This window comes from Globicephala melas, chromosome 7, assembly GCF_963455315.2.
Source record: "Globicephala melas chromosome 7, mGloMel1.2, whole genome shotgun sequence".
Lineage (NCBI taxonomy): Eukaryota > Metazoa > Chordata > Mammalia > Artiodactyla > Delphinidae > Globicephala > Globicephala melas.
In genome coordinates this window covers 35,800,230-35,822,405 of record NC_083320.1, presented here as the reverse complement: position 1 = coordinate 35,822,405, position 22,176 = coordinate 35,800,230, and the positions used below count along the sequence as shown (strand labels likewise).

The window sequence follows — 22,176 nt, the reverse complement described above, 5'->3', positions numbered from 1 at the left end:
TAGAGCAGGGGCTCAGGAGTGAATCTGTTATCTCCTACTTCCCTTAACAGTAACTAAATGCAAGTATAGTTGATAACAGAAAACACCAGTGCCAAGGAATATTACAATGTTGTTTTTAAAAATTTATTTAAAATTAATACATGAAATGCTTTTGCTAGCTCTTTGGTTCCTCAAATTAGAAGAAAACATTTCTAAATAAAATGTATATCTTCTCATAATCCGTATGTTTATTTTTATAACTTACTCAGTGTTTAATCTGAGAATAGTATTCAAAAGCCCATATGCAATCATTTCTTAGCATCATAGATTTTGGCTCACAGGTTTTGAAGTCCTCAATTTTATAGATAAGAAAACTGAAGTTCAGAGAAGTGACTTCTTCAAAAACATGCATTTTTAATAATAGTGCCAGATTTAAAGCCTCGTTTCCCTAACTCATTGTCCCATAGTCTTTCACTAAGCAAACCTAAAACTGAAACCAAACTGAAGTTTTTCTCTCTGAATCGAATCAGAAATCCTTGCTGGCATGATTAGTTTTCTGCCCCTCTGCTGTCAGTCTTCCCTGATTTCCCACGACAGATTCACAAACAAGCTGCAGCCAACACTGCTACTTATCTACCCAATATCCACTCTCCATTTCTTTCTTCCCAAAGAATCCCAATTTTTTTCTTAGAAGCACTGTGTCGAATAAAAAGTTTGATTTCCCAGGCTCTCTAGACCTGAAACTGAGATAAATGACAAAGTCCTAGGGGATGAAATCCCTTCCAGAATAATAAAGACAGAGCTTCAAGAGGAGAGGTATTTGGCCTTTTGTCCTTCTTTCCCCACCCTCTTCCTGCCTGGAATCTGCACTGGATGTCTAGAGGTACAGCAGTCATTTTGCAAACATAAGAAGAGAAGCCAGGAAGAGAGCTGGAGGCTGTGTCCCTGGCAGCACTGGGAAATACTGTATTATCCTGGATTGGTCACTACGTAAGACAAAAAAAGCCCCTATTTGTAGAGTTTCTGCTACATGTAGTCACTTGCAATCTTAACTGATTAATACCTAAACTAACATCTTACTATGCACTGACATATTCCTAACATATCATTGCCCAGACTCAAAAACCTTTCAGCGGAGGTCTCAAGCAGGAGACCACTAAATCAACATTAACTCTTCAACCTGGCATGCAAAGCTCTTTATGATAGATTCTTGAGTCTTGCTATCTCCCCTAAACACATCCTGCCTACAGCTAAACAGAACTCCCTGCCAACTGCCTCTCTCACCTCATCTCTGCCCATCAACATCCTATAGTCTTGTCAAGACTCCTCTCACATATCACTTCCCTCATCAGTCTAAATGGATCCCTCCAACCTGGTAATATTTCTCCCCATTTTGAACTCTCAAAGTAATTTTGTTTGCCCCCTCCAAGATTACTCTTTACCACGGCCCCTGCACTCGTGTGCTCTCCTAGGCAAGAGGCACCTTGAAGGCAGGACCTTGTCATTCTGGCATGGAAGCCCCACCTCCAACCCCGGCACAGCGCCTGACACAGAGCAGATAATTAATAGCACTTCTTAAATTGAATTAATAAACACTTCCCCCTCTCCTAATGCATCTCTGACTGCTCCCGGAAAGAGTCCACGCCAACACTCTAATGACTTACGAGGGAGCATGTGTGACAGCAGGAGTAAACTGCGGTATTGTTTTGACATCAGCACAAGTGATAATGGGCTGTTACTCGGTGTGTCAAAGCGCTCACTCAAGACTCCTGCGCCAGCCTCTCCTGCCTGTAACAAACCGCAGTCTGCAAAAACCTTCCATTCGGAGCACCATGTGGCTTCTGCTTAAGAAAAGCCTCTAGCTGGTCACTGCTCTCCCTGTGGATCACAAATGAAACAGAATGATTCCAGCAGGAGCAGGGTCTCAATGGGATCCGTCAGCACACACCTGTCCTTCCAGAAATGATCACCGGCAGCTAGACAGGGGTAAAGAGCAGGACGTGTTGGCCAAGGGCAACAGCGTGTTCTGATTAAGTAAAGGCTACACCTTAGCAATACTGAGGAAGCATTCAGCTCAGACGGCAAAAAGTTGGGAATCATAAAAGGAGGAAAAGTCTACAGGATGAGAGCCTGTGCAATTTGAATACAATCTAAAAAACAAAATAACTCAGATAAGAATGAGAGCCATAAAATTTACATATTAAAATATAGGACCTGAAGTGAGAAACATGCTGTCCTTCTTCACAGTACAGGGTTACTATAACTCGTACTAGCTCCACGACTGCAAGTCCCTAAAGAAAATGTTATCTGCCGTAACAGAATAGTTAACTCTGGGAATTCCCTAGTGGTCCAGTGGTTAAGACTCAGCACTTTCACTGCCGTGGGCCTGAGTTCAATCCCTGATCAGGGAAGTAAGATCTCACAAGCCATGTGACACAGCCAAAAAGAAAAAAACACCGGAAAAGTTAAGTTTGTCATCTGCCCAATGGCCAAGTAAGTGTTCAAAGTAAGCTAAAACAAAGCAACTGTTACATACACTATTAATTGGAATGGAGACTAAGTCATCAATATTACTGTAAATCTCTGAGAAAAGCTGCTAATCATTAGCCATATGTAACACTGACAGTGCTATATAGTATTGTCTTAACTTATTAGATACTATAACTAAAAATGATATTGCTTTAACAAGCATTTAATACTAAATGCATGCTGGCTAAAAAATAACTGAATGAACATTAATAACATACAATACAATAATAACAATATCAAAATTGCATTAAAATCTGTAGATATTTGATTTGATGGGAAGGTGGCTCCTTCATTCATGAGAAATTGCATTAAATACATTCATCCCTCACTCCCCAAATGAGATCGTGCTTGCTAGGTGTCCAGTGACCCATCACCTCTCTAATGCCTCCCCCACAGGTCTGCGGTGGCCATGTAAACCTTTATGATTAGAAGCTAGTCCCCGTGACACCTGCACTGTGCCCCTCCTGGTCTAGCCTGTCTCCTTCCTGACGTGATACTCCATCCTACTCTCCAAGCCCTCTGAGGGCAGCCTCCAGGCCCAGCACCACTCCCTGTGAGCTGTCCTTCTCTGCAGGCTGCTCCCAGCCCCATCAAGCCTGTCAGCCGACTTGTAGCATCACTGCTGCTCCCACTACCACTGCAAATGGCCACAGGGTAAAGAGGTAGCTGTCATATGCACAGGCCTCGGCAGGGGTGAGTACTCGGGAAAGTTAAAAATAGGACAACTGGATCCAGAAGGGAGTGGGCACCAGGACTTGGCAGGAGTCATCATAATATTTGGCAGAAGAAACATTATATTTCTATTTTAGTGTGTTTTAGTTATTTCGATATAGGTGTGGTTCTATTATACCAAAGTGGGTTATTTTGCTTAAAATCTAGTGGATTATACTTTGTGGGAAATTGAATGAATTTTAAAAATACACAATTTTTAAAACACTACTTTATGTACAAATCTATGAATGGATAATTATCAAATAGGAGACTATCCCCTAATAATTATATTTGACTTTGAGGTACACCATGCAATTTTTGATACAGATTTACCTTCATAATTATACTTTTCTTAGCGTATTAATAGCTTTCAGTTGGTAATTCTAATATTAAAATAAACACACACCAAAACACAGTGGGACCACACATCTACTAGCTGGCAGGAAAAAGGTCTTCAAATGCTGTATTTTCCCACAAGTAATAAATGCATGCTTAATTTTTTTTTTTTTTTAATAATAGAATATTGCTCAAAAAAGGGCAGGGAAGGGAGACAGGAATTTTTTTTTTTTCTGATTTAAACTTTGAATTTTATTCACATTGACACTGGCTCTGGCATACCCAAAAGAACAATATTAAGGGAATAAAAAGAAATATTGACTTATGTAATCAGAAAAGTAACGTTGAGACAGGAATATTTTAAATACTAAGAAAAGGGAGAGAAACAGTGAGAATTGAAGAAGACTACAGAAATCAGGGGAAAAAAAAATAAATCACAATAAATGAAAACTGCTACTTTGGAGTTCACTGCCGGTTCGTTTCTTACTGCCCTAATTTACAAGCTAACTGCATCATGCTGCAACGTAACTGAATATAGCATAACGTGACCTAATATCTTTATCTAGCTGGGCTCTTGAGTCACACAAATATCACTATGTACTTTTTCTCTTTAAGCTGTGATCATTTCGTCCAGGTAAAAGTGTACCAAAGTGAAGCTATCTCCTGTGAGATGCTCCAGGAAGGAGAATGAAAAGAAGGAGCCGTGATTCAAAGGTAACATGACATTCAAATTTTCTAGGACACAAATACCTATTGACAATGTGTCCCCAGGGAAAACATTTACATTCCTTCCGCTCCACACAGCCCCAGATTTGCTTTGAGGCAGTTCCACAAGTGGAACCACATCAGAAGAAAAGATATGAACAACTATTTTGGAAGAGGAATGAGAGGGGAAATAGCCTGGTTTTCAATCCAACTGTGGAAAAGCTGTGTTAAACTAGATGGTTTCACTGTAGTCAAGCTGCATTTGTACTGAGGTAACTTGATATTTAGAACGCTATAGAAGGACAAGATCGAACAGACACAAAGTGTTTGTCACTTGACTTAAAAACTAGCTCATTTTATTACAAAGCCATTAGTGAAATGTAAAACTCTTTAAATTTGTTATTAATAAGGCTATTTCATTTTTTAAAACATACAATTTCAACCAGATGACTTGGGGGGAGAAATTTTATAAAATTTCTATCAGCATATATAAAAAAGATTAAATTCTTTGAAAAAAGTGGAGTCAATGTAGTACAGAATACTTTGTCTACAAAAAAAGAAATCAATTCTTTTCCAAGTTGATGCAGAGCCATGGAATAGGATTTTGTTGATCAAAACACAATGAATATCAGAAGATCTATTCTTCCTATACTGTAAGAAAATCAAAATGATTATGGAAATAATATTGGTAATTCACATCCAGAATCTCAGAATAAGGGGCTATATGAATGGAGACCACAGAAAACAAAGGAAATTAACACATTATGTCTAGCTTCTGCTTTGTAAAGTAATAATAATAATAGTACTTATACTAGCAACTAACAGGTACCCAGCTCTTACCCTGTGTAAAGCTCCTTATCTGGATTGTTTCATTTAATCTTCCAAACAACCCTAGGAAGGAGGTGATTATTGTCAGCGCTACCGTTTTTTTTTTTGGCCACGGGGCATGTGGGATCTTACTTCCCCGACCAGGACCAGGGTTCTAATCCGCACCCCCTGCAGTGGAAGCATGGAGTCTTAACCACTAGATCGCCAGGAAAGTCCCTGTTACCCCTACTTTATAGATGAGGATGAGGGGCAGAGAGTGACAGAGCTGGGCGGTGGTAAAAGCAAGGTAAAAAGCCCAGCAGTCACTCTCCCGAATTCACAACACCTAACAACACACTATACTATCCTGTCCTCAACAAGAGCAGCACCACAGAAGACACAGAACTGGAGACCCAAGGCCCTGTCCCACCACATTAGACAGCTCTCAGCTGGTCCGACAGAAGACACTTGATCAACTGTTCACCATGAGCAATTCCTAACAATGTCTTAAAGAAAAGAAACTGGGAAATCCATATGCTTTTAACCATTTATGTTCGTTAAGTTGGAAGTTAAATATTTTTTTTAAAACTAATGTACAACTGTGCAATGTTATCAGTGACTTTTACTTTCAAAACTTAGCCTGGTTTCCTTCTACATCCTCACAGTGTTGTACAATACTATCTGTTGTTTGATTTGGTCTGTTTAATAAACTCTCACATTTAAATTGGACAACCATTTTCAACCACCTTTTTGTTACACATAATAAAAAACGTACCCAAAAAGAAAACATTAAATAAAGCATCTAATACAAGTATTAGTGACACACAATAACATCTCCTGTTATGTCTGAATTCATCCATCGGGCTGGAATCTCATACAAAATAAACCAAGATCTGCCTTATGGAGTTCTGTTTTTGTCTTTGACCCAAAGATCTGATCTCCCCTCCTGTTCCTACCCACCCACCATAAATCACCTGTCATGGATCACAAAAGGGACCAGGTGAGTGATTTTGGCAGACTCAGTGAAAAATCCATCACCGCCCAACAAAACCAACGCAGTGATTAGGTGCTACCAGCAATCAACCCATATCAGTCTCTCCCACACAGAAGACAGCACTTATTTTCCCAGATTCCCTAGTACTACAAACAGAACTATTTTGGTTCCACACATTTCAAAGACTTTTAAAAATTCAAGGCAAACAAATGACTGTGGCAGCTTGCGGACACAGGTCCTTTGAGAAGTGCTTGAACTCACAACATCCAAATTTTGAGTTTTTAGCCTTTCACCACACAGAGACCTACAACACACTCTGTTTTTAGTCCAGTGGGAAGAAAAAGGAATTATTACTCAGTCTTACTATGAATAAATTACCCTCTAGAAGAACAACACATACCTTCCAGGAAACTATTAAATGCACTGAAGACAGAATTTTCTAAATGTCACTCCCCCAGGGCCCTGAAAATAGTCCATTCTCTCCACAGGATAAAACAACCTTATTTCTGAAGAGTAAGTTAATGCTAACGAAGGTCAGTTAGAAAAATATATCTGCATTCCATGACTTTAGAAGTTCAACCTGGGCTTTGCCCGACACTGTTTTAAAAAAATTTTTAGTACGTGTTGTAAATCACCTCGGGATGCCCGTGTGAAAGCAGTGCTGCCTGGGAACGTTTGTGTCATATTGTAGCACACTCAGCTGCTCCATCCCCACGAACGGCACTTGCAATGAAAACACTGCCATATATCTTGATTTGTCAGAGAACAAATCAGTTTTATCTGTTCATTTTGTGGTTTAGTGTCATAGGTATTTTAGAAAACATAATTTATAATTCCTCATGCAATTATATATGAAATTAACTCATCTCACTTTTCCGGAAGCATCAAAGTATTTCAGATTAAGTAGAATGCACTCATAATGTTTTTGAAGTTCTTGTCTCCCAATCTACTACAAGAAGAAAAGATAAATAAATAAAGGAAAAAGAGGGGAAAGTAAGTAGCATTTTAATGAGTTAGTCTAGTTATATTAGGCCTTGTAGAGGCTTTTATTTATATTCACTATCACAACAATGTCTAATGATGCCATAGAGAGGCAGAGGATAGTGACTAAGCCACTGTCTCAAGAAGCAGAATGCCTGGGTTTGAACATCTGAACCGTGGCTCCATCACTTACTTGCTGGACGCCCTGGGGTAATTCACTTAACCTCTCTGTGCCTTAGCTTCCTCAGCTGTAAAATGTAGATAATCGTACTTATGCCACACATGGTTTGTGAGCATTAAATGTGCCACATGCCTGGCATACAGTAAGCTCTGTGTTCACTAGCACTATAATTAGCAACAATATGCACACCACTCCTTTTTTTCTTTTAAGGACTAAACATACATGAAAACATAACAAAACTATGTCTTACTGATTAATACCGAGGTATTCCAATGATAGACAAGAGAAAAATATCCTACTGGTGTGTCCTCTTTGGGGTGATAAATTGGTTAATTTTGTAAACTTCAAGACAATGCAGCCAAGGTTCCTTACCAAGTACGAAATGACACCTCAGTCTCCTGGGGGAACACACCACACCCATAAGTGTTTTAATCCCCCCGATTTACAACAGAGTTGGGCCTATTCTTTTTCATTTACCTGGCTGAATTAGTATCTGCTGAGAGACTCAGACAAATTCATAATCTTATTGGTCACAACAGGAAATTTCCCTTTAATAAGTAAGACAGAAAAGCAGTTATTGATCTTAATTGCATTTGTTTAAACTGCAGATGGGTGCATTTTAATATCCACTAGGGGTTACAAGTGAAAAAAGGAAAATAGTAGCAGATTATAACTTAATGTGTTATGTAAGATATCTCACGATAAAACACTGGTTTCATAATTAAAACTCTTTGTTCGTATGAATTGATATTTTTGGTCACATGAGTACATTTTAACATCTATTATCTGATTTGGGTTACATAAATCCTGACCAATCCTTGCTATGCCCATTATGAAAACCCACCTAAATATTTATTGCAGTCAAATACTTCTCTCTATCCAAGAGCCACCAACATTATCACATAGGAAGAGAGTGATCCCCACCTCTGAGGACAGACCTCAGTGTGAGCTGAATGATTCCAGAAAAGCACACAAAAGGGAGATGATCGGAATGGTACCAATGACACTGTTAGGAAAGGGTGCAGGGTAGGTGGCCAAATACATCTGACTTCTAACTAGGACCATCTCACACCTTCTAAGCTACAGAGAAGACTATGCAAAGAAGTTGGGTCAGTCTTAGGACGATAAAATACAGAAGGGAGACGGAGAGATGATCATCTCTTTCCCATGCCCAGCAGGATCTGAGGTCCTCTAGAAACAAACCACCAAAAAGGGATTACAGCTCATTGCTCCTGCAAGCCTGGGAGTTTTCATGATTTGTTTGACAAATTCCCTACCTCCCATAGTGAGCTGTGCTCAGTCAATTCAAACACAAGGAGAAACCTTCCCTAAGAGTTTTCCCCAATGACTCTTTCAGAAAATCTCCATCTTACTGCACAGAGCAAAAACCAGAGGCTAAAAAATAGACAAACTGTCATCAGTTATTAATTCCTGGGCCAAGGGACATCGTTAACACAGGACTGTCATTGTGAAACTAGTAAGCGTTCAGTAACTAACCCACACAATGCTGTGTATGTGTTTTTTAAAGAGAAGAATGACCAAAATGCGGTAAGAACGAGACTGTTATAAAAACAAAACAAGCAATCAATTAACTAAGGTTTCCTGAATGACACAATGTCTTTTAACTCTTCTCCCACATTAAAAAACTTAACTCTTTACCACAAGGCAGAGGTAAGGAAGAAAGCAGGTCGATGCCAAAATTATTTTTTAAATAATCAGCCTTTCACCTGCAATGAACTAACTTAGCCAATTTTTTTTTTTTTTTTTTTTTTGGCCGTGCATTATGTGGGATCTTAGTTCCCCAACCAGGGATCGAACCCACGGCCCCTGCATTGGAAGCTTGGAGTCTTAACCACTGGACCGCCAGGGAAGTCCCTGCAATGAAATAACTTACAAGAAACTTATTTTCAAAGGATAACTATGTTCTCACATAAACAGTGGAGTTGGTCACTCTGATTGTCCAGCATGGCCTAGGCACAGCATCTGTACTTAACACCTAATTTACTGACCACTCCTAAATCCTTCTAGATCATCAAAAGAAAATGAATCTTTCACATTTGCTTTGAAAACCAAAAACTTGGCTATTATAAAATATTAGAAATAATAACAAAGAATATGCAAATTATACATTATAATATTCAGTGAAAAACACAGATGAAAATATTGCATATATGACCTCAACTATGTAAAAAAATGCCTAGCACTGTAACTAAAGAGGAGTGTCCTAAAATGTTACCTACATTTATTTCTAGATGGTAGGTCCAATGGCGGGGTGTTTGTCTTCTTTTTCCTTTTTCTGTATTTTTTAGTTTTCTATAATTAATAAGCACTAGCTTGTTATTAGAAAAAGTTGTTTTTTAATTTATAAGTTTATAAGGAGCTTAGGTATACAAAAATGGGGGTCTCACAAAATAAATTCTCATAAAATGCCATCCCAAGCCAGCAAGTTCCATTTTGTTATTTAAACTCAGAACAAGCTCCCCACTCAATTTAAACATATATATGTTCAGTTACCAATTCCAAAATGTCAATCTTTGGTTTAATGCCTGTAAAATATAGTTACTATTAGTTTGAATTCCAGACTAAATTGGCAGACTACAAATATAATGCCACAGAATGGGATATTGGTTAAGTACACATTCTCTGAAGCTGGCTTTTAGTGTCAGCTAAGCTGTTTATCTCTTTGAATGTCAGTTTCCTGACTGGTAAAATGCTGACAATTATATCATGCATTTCACGGGGGTTATTATGAGGATTGAATGAGCAAATATATGTGAAGCACCTAGAACAGTACCTGGTGTATGAGAAGCAGTAAATAAATAGTGGAGCTTAATATTACTAATTAGTTAATAATATTAACTCTATCAAATATATTCATAGCATGTCTATTATGTAAAAGTTTCTGTTTCCCTCGCAAAAATTAAACTATGGCTTAATCTAAGCTAATTCTGACATATTACATTTATCCTATTCCAAACATGAGATAGTCCAAATAGGTAAATTTCTCAGAAAACTGAGGCTTACCCTTTTCAGTACCTACATCATTTTATTTTTAATCCTCAAACCCCATTCAAAACCTTCAAGTTTGTTCTGGCTAAACGGCTACTTTCCAGAAGCCTAAATTTGCCAAAACCTCCTTCTAGACAAGATTGAGAGAACAGAGTCAACATAAGCATAACTTATTGCCAGGTCCTACCACACATTTTATTATATATTTATAGTTTATTTTCTATCTTTCCTACTGGAATGTATCTTGAGGGCGGAGGCACTGTATGTTTGGTTCTTCACTGTGTCCCCAACACATAATAGGCACTCAAGAAATATTTGTTAAGTGAATGAATGATATCATAGTGTGTGAAAGAACCAGAAAATTAAGGTATAATAATCTTTAAAAGTTTCTGTATTGTGTTCCTCTCCATGAAAAGGGAACAGTAAAACTCAGCTACATTTCTTCCAATGATGCTCTAAAAGACTAACGATCTTAAACTGCTTCCTTCCCAAATAATTCTGATCTCTCTCTTCCCTTGCAGAGTATCTAAAGCAGACGCCCTTTCAAAGAAGTCACCCCCTTCCCTTAAGGAATCACCGTATTCATAATAATAAAACACGACACTTAAATTTTTATTTATTACTCTGGCTCTGGAGTATCACCTTAAGCTGGTAAAACTGGTCAAAACTTTTGATTAAGAACAGACCACCCTCTTAACTTGGCTCCCAGGATGGTGGGCCCAGTTTTCACACCTGGGAGATGATTAGGCCTTGTAGAGCCAAATCACTGAGGACAGAGGTTTGACTGTGCTATGAGCCTTCCAGCATCTCATTCTTTGATTTACAAAACGGACAGAAAGAATGTGTTGGATGCATTTCTCTGCCGAGCTGGAGCTGGAAACTGAGAGAAACCTCGGCACTATTTGCATATAGCCTGCAGCGATCTTTTCCAACCCGAGTAACGAGCTTGTAAAACAAGAGCGCAGATTCGCCGTTCTGCCCTGGGTGGTATTTCTTCAAACCAAAAAGGGGCCGACAAGGAAAAACCTTTGTGTTTTCCCTCATTGACACACAAATAATTTTGCCAATTACTGCTTTTGAGCAAGTAGAACCTTGATATAAGACTCTTCAAAACTCTCAAAGCTACTGTCGAAAAAAAAAATTGCTTTTCAAAGCACTGGATTTTAAATGCTCATCACAATCATGTGAAATCTACGTGGCACTTCGGAAACCAAACCAAGGAGCCTCTGAGTGACCAACGGCCAGCTGCACGCTTGCTCTATACCCTTGCCTCCGCACAGCCCTCCTCTGAGCTCTGTCACACTGCAGACAGAAGGGGCCCCTGACACTGCAGGGCTCCTCTTCGTGTGCCAAGGTGCCTACATAAGTCACAAATAAGCTGCCCACCAACTGACACTATGCAATGAATGAATTACTGTGGAGTCGTTATCTCATAAAAATGCTTAAATACAATTATAATTGTATCTGAGAAATTTTGGACATTCAAAGTATAAAGTAAAATGTACACTAAAATAAGAAGTAAAAGGACCTACAATTCTGAAATTTCACAATTTCGCAAAGAATTAACTGAAATTATAAGATTTAGATGACAGAGCTCTTATCCATATAAAAAAGGGGAAAAAAAAGAAAGCAGGGAGTTTTTAAAAAGCGTTGGAATATTACAAAATGCTCTATGGCCAAGAATTTTTCACTGTTTATCATGAATGTCAAAACAGACTTTATTAAGAGTTGGAATATGATTGGTATAGCACCAAGACTGAGAGTTGTACCAATGGAGAGCTTTAAATATAAAGGATCTACCCAAAAGGTAACAGCACTGTCTATTGTATCATTATTGAATGTGCTTTTTACCGCATGAGTTCCTTTAACGGAATCGCTACTGCATCTTCTTAAAGCACAAAAAAGAGTGGGTCTTCAGCAAATGACTCTACCCTGCATTTTAAATCCATACATTAGTAAAAGACAGTTATACTCTTGAAGGGAATAGAATAAAAAATTAATCACAATATAAATTGTACCAGAGTTATCACCAGTTTTAGATTGTAGGTTTCCTACTCATAACTCCTCAAGAGCTGTATATTTTTATTGGGACATACTTTAATTATTAAATAAAAGTTATATATCACTGTGGGTCAATCTGTTTAACCTGGATCATTTTACATGAATGTCAAAACGCAGAACTAAGATGATCAGTCCCCTCCACGTCTTAGGCATTAATGACCAAATTCCAAATAGAAGGATTTTAAGCAGTTTTAAAAATACACCAAAGCTAATGGCCACCATGGCCAATTGCCCCAAACAAAACAGATAACTGTAAACATTGCTAAACCCTTCCATCATAATAGAGAAAATAATGAGCCTGTTTTTTTAAATGAATTATTTCCACTGATAATGGTTTTTTCAACTGTACATTCTGGCAGAAATTGCAAGGTCAGATGTAAAGTGAGATAAGATTAGTTTTTTAATTCACTGCCCTTAACACTTCTTATCAAGTACTTCCTACCCAACAGCTAGGCATTCCACAAATCAAATTGGATGGGGTGTTCACCCTCTACAGATTTACCTGTAGACAATAATTCCATCAGCTGACCTTTAAACGAGCCATAATTACATATTTATATATTTTAAATAACATATTAATGACAATATAAACAAATATAAGGAACACAGAACTATAAACACTTGTATTAGATATTCATTTCTAAGTATATATTAGACAAAGAAGTAAGATGAGCATTATTTTTCCCCTGGCATTTAGTTAAAAAGTAGTGTTTCAGGTTCTGCTATGTGCCGGTGAACAAACATGTATGCACACACACATACATGAATATTTAATTTTATATAGCAGAGGAGGGAAGAGCATGGGGGCTTGTTAGAGATTTGTGTCAGCCCAGCCAGTGTTTTATATTTTGGCCCATCCAGCTCTAATGAGGGTTGAAACATGGTTAACAGCAATTTGGGGGAACTTTCTTAGCTGTCTTTTGAGAGCCACAGAATTTTGTAAAAAGCAGCTTGTTTGTTAAAAGGTTGCTCCAAGGCCTAAAACTTCTAAATATGTACCTTTTTTTCAACATTGCCCTTATGAAGAAAAAACTTCTGAGAGTCTCCCAAACATAAGAGTTTAATTAAAGAAGAAAACATAGAAAAAAAAGAGAGAGAGAACCAAAGAAAGAAACTAAGAAAGACAAGGCAAGAGATCATTTAAAACATTTTCAGTAGGGAGAATGTCAAACTTTTAGAACATGAAAAACCTTTCAGCTCTAGACAACATATGTCTTTTAACCATCCTCTCTCAAAAAGAAAAACAAAAAGTGATTTTTCTGAATTCCTTTCCAAGGTTATGATTAAGCTTATTAATTTTTTATTTGAAATCATAGTATTTGCAGGCATTTATAGGATTAGGGTTTTCATTAAGTTTAGCAAAATAAAAATAATTCTGAATTAAAGCAGCAAACGTAAGTTTTAGAGTTTTTTAGAATTTAAGAGAATGGGAAACCCACAGATTCAAAGACTTAAGAGACACATCAACCAAGTGCAATATATAGATTTGTATGGCTCTTGATGTGAATAAACACTAAAAATATATACATATATATAAAATAATTAGGAAAATTTGAGGCTTGACTGGATATTTTATGATATTAAGGAATCATTATCTTTCTTTTTAGGCATCATGCTGGTATTGTGGTTATGTTTTGAAAATAGTCTTTAAGAGACACTTAGTAAAATATTTATGGACAAAATACAAGGTCTAGGATTATTTTAAATAATCCAGTGGGAGAGAGGTGCGAAACGGGTAAGGCACAGATGAAACAAAATCAACCATAAATTGCTAATTGGTGATCCTAGCTGATGAGTTCGTGAGTATTTAATACACTAGTCTCTCAACTTTGTATATGTTATATATTCCCATAATAAAACACTTTAGAGAATTAATTTAAGAACAGAGCATTTCAAGCACTGAATAACTTAAAATGAAAGTGTATTCATTTCTAATGATGAAATTTACCTTAACAGTAGCTTCTATGTAAAGTTCTTCCCAATATGTGGTATGTTGTAGAGCTAGTCCACTGGAAAGTATATGATAATTAATAAATGAATAATATATAAAATAATAAATAAATAATACATAAATTAAGCCATTCCATTCCTTTTTTAATATAAAATATTTTTTATTTAAAAAGGTTTTTTAATTTGTTATACAATTTTTAAAGGTTACTTTACATTTAGTTAGTACAAAATATTGGCCATATTCCTTGTGTTGTACAATACATCCTTGAGCCTATCTTACACCAAATAGTTTGTACCTCCTACTCTCCCATCCCTGTATTGCCCCTCCCCGTCCCAACTGGTATCCACTAGTTTGTTCTCCATATCTGTGAGCCTGCTTCTTTTTTTTGTTATAGTCACTAGTTTGTTTTATTTTTTAGATTCCATATATTAGTGATATTATACAGTATTTGTCTTTCTCTGTCTGACTTATTTCACTTAGCATAATGCCCTCCAAGTCCATCCCTGTTGCTGCAAATGGCAAAATTTCATTCTCTTTTTATGGCTGAGTAGTATTCCATTGTATATATGTACCACCTCTTCTGTATCCATTCACTGCTGATGTACACTTAGATTGCTTCCATATCTTGGCAATTGTAAATAATGCTACTATAAACATTGGGTGCATGTATCTTTTAGAATTACTGTTTTGGGGGTGTTTTTAGGATATATACCCAAGAGTGGAATTGCTGTGTTATATGGTAGTTCTTTCTTTTTTTTTTAATTGGGGTATAGTTGTTTTAAAATGTTGTGTTAGTTTCTACTGTATAGAGAAGATGGATGGACCTAGACACTGTCATACAGAGTGAAGTAAGTCAGAAAAAGAAAAACAAATATCATATATTAATGCGTATATGTGGAATCTAGAAAAATGGTACAGATGAACTGGTTTGCAAGGCAGAAACAGAGACACCGACGTAGAAAACAAACATACCGACATCAAGGGGGTAAAGCGGGGGTGGGGGGGATGAATTGGGAGATTGGGATTGACATATATACTCTAATATGTATAAAATAGATAACTAATAAGAACCTGCTGTATAGCACAAGGAACTCTACTTCCATTCCTTTTTATATAAATATTCTCACTGCTTTGGTTTTAACTCTTATTCTATTTATTCTTATCATAGTTACTAGTTCATAGACTGAAATTATTCACCCTACATACAATGCCTTCAAACAGATGAGGTCCAGATAAATACTGACAAAACATCTCTAACTTTTGATCAGAAGAATCTGGATCTCAGCAATCCCCTAAGTACCCTTTGAATAACTACTTCTTTGAGTCTAACAGTTATTATTGGAGCGTTTTGCCACCCCAAGCATAGCCAAAACATCACTGACTGTGGAATGATGACATAGAATAACCTGGAAATGGTGATCGCTGATCAATAAGGAGTTAAATTATATTTCAGTTCTGATAAAAATAGCTAATGAATGGGAGCCAACTTCACAGTGATACACACACAAAAATTCTTCATGGATAAAATTTAGCAAAAAGGAACCTTAAGAACTGTTTTCATTCAGTCAGAAAACGATGCCTGAAACTAACACACCATTGTAAAGCAATTATACCCCAATAAAGATGTTAAAAAAAAAAGAAAAAAAGAAAAAAAAAAAAAGAAAACGATGCCTGCATTCCTACAGACTGCACATTGCGCTCTGCGTCACTGTTATAAGGGAACAAAATAGTTTCCAGCTCACGAGTCCAAATCTAATAATTAAAGACAGTAAACTGGCACTTTTTAGGAATCCATATTTCTCCAGGGTGATAAATATCTTCAAGTTTATTTGTTCATTCTTCTAACATCGACTAAATGCCTAGCACAAGTACCACCCTTGTGTTCTGAAGAAATGGGCCTGTGAGAGCGGAAGAGTTTCACCAATAAAAATCAAAGCCCACATTAGGCCTATCTTTAAAATGAAGACAACAATGGACAGAAGAGGCAAATAAACAGCTTTCCTTTAATAATGCAAAGTACGATTTCCTAGAAGTTTTAACCCATTATTTCCCATCTCGTCATCTATTTCCAAAAGCTAACAAGAGGAAGAGAAATTCTTGAGCGTTTTTTCAGGAGTAAAATGAACATTTAGTTAAAAATTAGCACCAGACCTGTAAACAAATTTTATATGCATTTCTATTCTCTGAGCCTCAATATTCAATATTTCTGAGCTCAGAGGGTGAAAATCAACTAGTCATCCACATACTAAACTTTTCTCTGTAAGCTCCATGAAAACAAGACTTTTTTTTTCAGTTCTTTATCCCCAGAACCTAGAACAATGACTGACACACAGCAGGCATTTCATACTACTGAATTAATTAATTTGAAGATGAGAATTGCTAAGGAATATGCTTTATTTGCATATCAGGAATCATTTTGCCTTCATAAGCAAAAAATGCATATTTGAATTCCTCAACCTACTGTAGGCCCACTTTTTAGTTTTAGGAGTTGGCTTCAATAAACAATTCTGGGGCTTCCCTGGTGGCGCAGTGGTTGAGAGTCCGCCTGCCGATGCAGGGGACACGGGTTCGTGCCCCGGTGCGGGAGGATCCCACATGCCGCGGAGCAGCTGGGCCCGTGAGCCATGGCCGCTGAGCCTGCACGTCCGGAGCCTGTGCTCCGCAACGGGAGAGGCCACAACAGTGAGAGGCCTGCGTACCGCAAAAAAAAAAAAAAAAAAAATTCTGTGAGGTTTTTGTTTTTAACGAAATCTATCTCAGTTACCTTGAAGAAATATCTCTATATATTTCATCATGGAAATGAAATATGTATAATTTATCATTATTGAATATATGTAATCATTATCAAATAAATATAATTACTATATATTTAGTAAGCACCCAATCCAAAAAGTCCTTCCTTTTAGGCCTTATGTCAAAGATCAAAAGAACAAGCATTAAATAAGAATGAAAAAAAAAAAAAAAGAATGGACTCCTACCCCAAGTCTACATTCCCCGTGATCAGGTCTGTCACTGGACAGTCCTGTGGTTAAGGACTCTGACTCAGGAGGTGGTTAACTAGCCTTCAGATCTCAACTCCTCCATCTACTAGCCCTGTGCACCAGGGAAAGTTAACTTCTCTCTATTTGCCTCAGTTTCCTCATCTATGAAATGGGAAACATATAACTTACTTCAAAGAGCTGTTATGAGAATTAAATGAGTCAGTACATGTAAATCTCTTAGATGAGTGTCTGACAAATAGCAATTGCTCAATTTATGTTACCTAGCACTATTAAAACTCTAAGAAATCCTTGTACATCAACTATACTTCAATAAATAAATTTTTTTAAAAAACTAAGAAATCCCTTGTTTTATACATCACAGGGGCTCATTAATGACTTCCTGATTCTTTTTTTAATATTAAACTGAAAAAACAACAGAAATGCATCTGTATCATGTACAAGTTTTCACACTTATGGATAAATTAGGGACAAAGTGAACTGTTCATCAAAATTGGATAATATGGTGGAAATAACAACTTCCCACTTATTCAGAGAGGAATTCATAGAGGAAGTGGAATTTCGTACTTTTTTTTTTCTGATTAGAAAAAGAAGAAAATCCCACATAATCCCACTACCCACCCAGTTGATATTTTAATATATCTCCTTTGTTTTTTCCCATGCATATAAGTGAAATTTTATATAACTGAGACTGTATTTGGCACTCTGCTTGATTCACATAACATTGTATTAAATGCTTTTTTGTGTCACTTGTTAAAAACATCACTTTAAATGACTATATACACTTAATTATTCTAACACAAGTAAGAAAAACTGGTGACTAATAACATTTCCTCTTGAACTCATAATTTTTACATACTCATGACCCCAAAAATAACCAGCCAGAAAGGATTTTTGCTTATTTATTGTTCAGCATGTTTGTTCTTAAATAAAATTTTCTTGTCAAAAATAAATTTTAATATAAATTTTAAAATAAATTTTAAATAGGAAGCAGGAAAAAGATACCCATTTACAAATTAAGTCAAATGTACACAGTGAGGAATCACGATGCCATCACTGCCACCTCCCAGAGTCCACCAACCATCTTGGTAAGTACAAATAGCTACTTAATCAGTGAGATAAAGAACTCTCTCGACAATGCAGAGAGGCCCATGACTATTACCAAAAGCATTATGGAGCAAAACTGAAAGGATGAAAAGGAAACAAGAAAGACGAATAAAGGGAATGAAGAGTTTAGTGGGGGAGGGTTACTGCAGAGCAGTTCCCTAGGTTAATACTCCTCTTCCAAAAGACTGGAAGACTACTTTTGATCCACATATATTGACTCATAGTTCAACATATAACATAAAACGTGCTTGTTGTTCATTAGACTTTAGGCTACCTATTCCGGAAAAAGCCAAGAGCTTGCCATCTTTAGGCTTTTTGCATATGCAAAACAGCAGGTCAGATGAATCCTGCATCTCATATCCTTGAGAATCACAGAGAGTAAATGGTATGTGTTCTGGGATAGGGAGGGTTTAGGTCAGTTAAAAACATAATGCCCATGATTTATGACATTATCTTGTGCCCTTATCCTCTCTTGGGTCCAAATATCTGCCTTCAAATAAAGAAGGTACAGTAAAATGGGGAGGGGGGGGCAGGATTGGCAATCCCTAAATTCCATTTTAGTGGAATTTCTATCATTCTTTATAAGCAAATATTCTTTCTTAATAAAATCTCTTCAGTTCACCTGGAGGAAATGCCATCTCAGAAAAAGAAACTGACTATCCTATGCTCACGAGAACATGGGTATGCTGTCTCTCATTGGAACGTGAGTATCACTCCAAAATAATGACATTGCTAATCTGAATACTATTCCAATTCAATTATTGAAGCCCTTTTCTGGTCATGTCAAAATGAAAAATCACATTTCAAGAGTCTCAATTTGTAAAATAGGCTCACGAAACCAGCTCTCCCTGAAGTTTACTTTGGCCCAACTTTTCCAACACAGGAAGAAGAGGTTCGGAAACACTCAGTTTCTCTGCCACAAATGCATTTGCTAGCAGGTCACCCAATGACTTTCCCATCTTGGGGGAATTACCTAAACTAACAAACAAATAAAACCAAAACAAAACAAAAAACTAGACACATAAAACCTCAGGCCTCAGATATGCAGTCACATTTTGTTCTGCCTCCTTTTCTAGATTCCTCCCACTCTGCTGTTTCTCCAGCACATGAACGACCTGTCTTATCATGCACTCTGTTTCGTCTGTAATAAGTATGCAGCGAAATGCACAAGTGTGATGACCTGAATGACAACAGAGATCTAATACATTCATTTCCAAATAAACAATTCCAAGTTTTTCCATTTACCCAAAACAGAGATCAGCAATCTAATTTAAAACAAAATAAACAAACTGTGATTTTCTTCCCCATCTGTAAAATTATAGTACAGGACCTAGCGATAAAACCCTTGTTTACCTACAAAATAAACTATATCATGATCTAGAGCACCTTCAGGATGTTGATTCAACTCTTAAAAAGTGTAATATTTAGTCATTTTTAACCGTGGTTTTCAAAAACTTTGGGGAAGCAAATATTCACTTTTGACTTTTTTCTTCTTTAATCCTCCACTGCAGACCATATTTCTTGCTAGTGGATCTCACCTTGGTGAGCAGAACCCTCAGTCCACACTACTGAATGGAACAGTGTGGCTCCCTCGTGCAAATTTCCTGAGAGCCCCTTCCCTGAGCATGTGCCAAGAATCAAATCTTGGCCACTTAGTGCTCTGTGCTCCACATGTGAGCTCACGGCGTGTTGAGCAGCCATGCTAACTGAGATGGATAGCCCTGTCAAACAGGAAGCTGGCACACCAGGATGCAAGCAGTGGGATACAATGACCTTTACATTCAGAGAAAAATATCCCTAAAATGGCATGAAAAGTTTACGGTGGGGGAAGGAGGGGGGATTCTTTTATTTCATTTAGGTACATAGCATGAAATAAAAGCAATGGTGCCCACTATGCAATTTGCTCGGGATCAAATCTTGAATCCCTCACCCAAGAAGGAAAGTTGTCAGGGAAAGGAAATGAATCATCCTTTATCACACTGCTTTGAAAGCAGTGGACTCTACGATTCAGCTGTATGTATTACTGCACCCAGACAGGCCAAGTGCTGGGATTCAGACTGCACTTCAACTCACAACAATCCATGGCCCTGGAAAAACATTCTTGACCTCCTGGTTTCAGATGAGTTGCTTTCTTGGTAGAACTAAGATATAATTTGAATATTTAATTAAAACTTTTTTTAAACAGTAATAATCTGATTACAAAATCAGAGTCAAGAGCTGGGGAATTTAAATTCCATGTCCTTGGTCACCATATTTTGTAACTTTTTATAAACTGTTTAATCTCTCATAGCTTCCTTCTCTCAATAAATAGAGGCTTGGACTAATAGTTCTTAGTAAGTATATGAAGAGGAATTCATTTGAAAAAGTAGCAAAAATCCATGGCACATACACAAATGTTAAGTAAGGACAGTAATAAAGGAAATTAATATATGGAACAAGATCTGGAAGTCACTTGTTTCTATCCTTTAGTTCTAACCATTATCATAATCTATACAGTTCAATAATTTCAGCTAAAAAACAAAGATCATCATTCCATTGGGTCAAAAATTTATTTTCCCATTCTCCAAGGTTTGGGGATTTTTTGCTATTTGTTTTGTCAATTATCTGGCATAAAAGAACAATGGGCAACACAAGCTCACAATGGATTCCCCAGTGCTATACAATTCACACTGAAATAATGATGCAATTTTAATATTTAATTATATTTAATTAAATAGGTAAAATGAATTGATCACAAAGACACTGAGCATTTTTTTTTTTTAATGAATGGACCACATCAGAACTACAGAGAGGTTTTCAAAGATACAAAAGTACAGTATATAAGAGGCATACATTTTTTTCTATTTAACTAAAAGCTGATCATAATGTGTAAAAGCGGCAGGCCCAAAGCAATAAATAAATTTAGAAAACTGAAAGCTTATAATTCACATATTAAAGTTTGGATAAGTTAGGAGTCAAATGTCTCAGCACTCTGAGAATACCGATTTGGGGACTTAGAGAAAATAAGAGAGTTATTAATGCAAAAAAACCCATGATGATCACTCTGAAATGCAAGTGATGGCTTGAAATGGGATTTTGGTAGCTCTAGAGGTACTGGTCAAATGCTTCCCAATGCAACCAGAAAACCAGACTCTCCATGAAACATCCTGCTGTTCACTGTTTGGGAAAGATGTTAGATGTAACCACTCTCCTCCGATCCCTGTTTGGAGAATTATTTCGGGGAACACACTCTTCCTCAAATCATGACACACCCGAGGCACGGGGAGGAGAGGGGAGACGCGAGAATACCTTGTGCCTGCGCCGCGGAGCTGTGGGAGTAGCCCAGGGCCAGGAGCGCGGTCTCCACCAGCTGGCTGAAAAGCACGTCCTTGCGAACCAGGACAAACTCTGCGTGTTCTTCCCTGTTGTCATATTCAAGAGAGCCGTCCAACTGCTCTACCACACAAAAGACCGGAATCATCAAACCTGCAGGGACAAAACCCAAGAACAAAACACAAACATTACAAAGCAAACCCCAGTCATCATGAGAAGGGAAGAGACAGTTATCATCTGTGGACAGTGGTTTGGATTAAACAAGCCTCTTAGTCAGATGCGCCTAATGGGAAAACTGTGGGGGGTTTTTCCCGTCCATTATTACTATCAGACTGCAGCAGAATTGCCCCGAGCAGTGGCAGAATCCCTCAGATTCTAGTCATTAAAAAGTGGACCACACCAATCAGAGGTGTCCTGACTGAGAGACCTCAAGTTCACAGCCGGAGCATAGGTGAGATAAAAGTGACCTTCCAGATCCTAGCATCCTCGTATCTACGGTCCTATCATTAACTAT

The 22,176-nt window shown here is 37.3% G+C and overlaps 1 protein-coding gene across 6 annotated transcripts in view; it reads right to left on the bottom strand.

Annotated features, from left to right (window-relative positions):
- The window catches only part of SATB2 (SATB homeobox 2), a 200,161-nt gene that overhangs the window by 142,960 nt on the left and 35,025 nt on the right, over nt 1-22,176 (bottom strand). For all 6 annotated transcript variants that reach the window (XM_030855438.2, XM_060302093.1, XM_060302092.1 and 3 more), the window contains one exon: nt 21,639-21,815. In XM_030855438.2, coding sequence (XP_030711298.1) covers nt 21,639-21,815 — 177 coding nt within the window. The remainder of the gene's footprint in view (nt 1-21,638; nt 21,816-22,176) is intronic.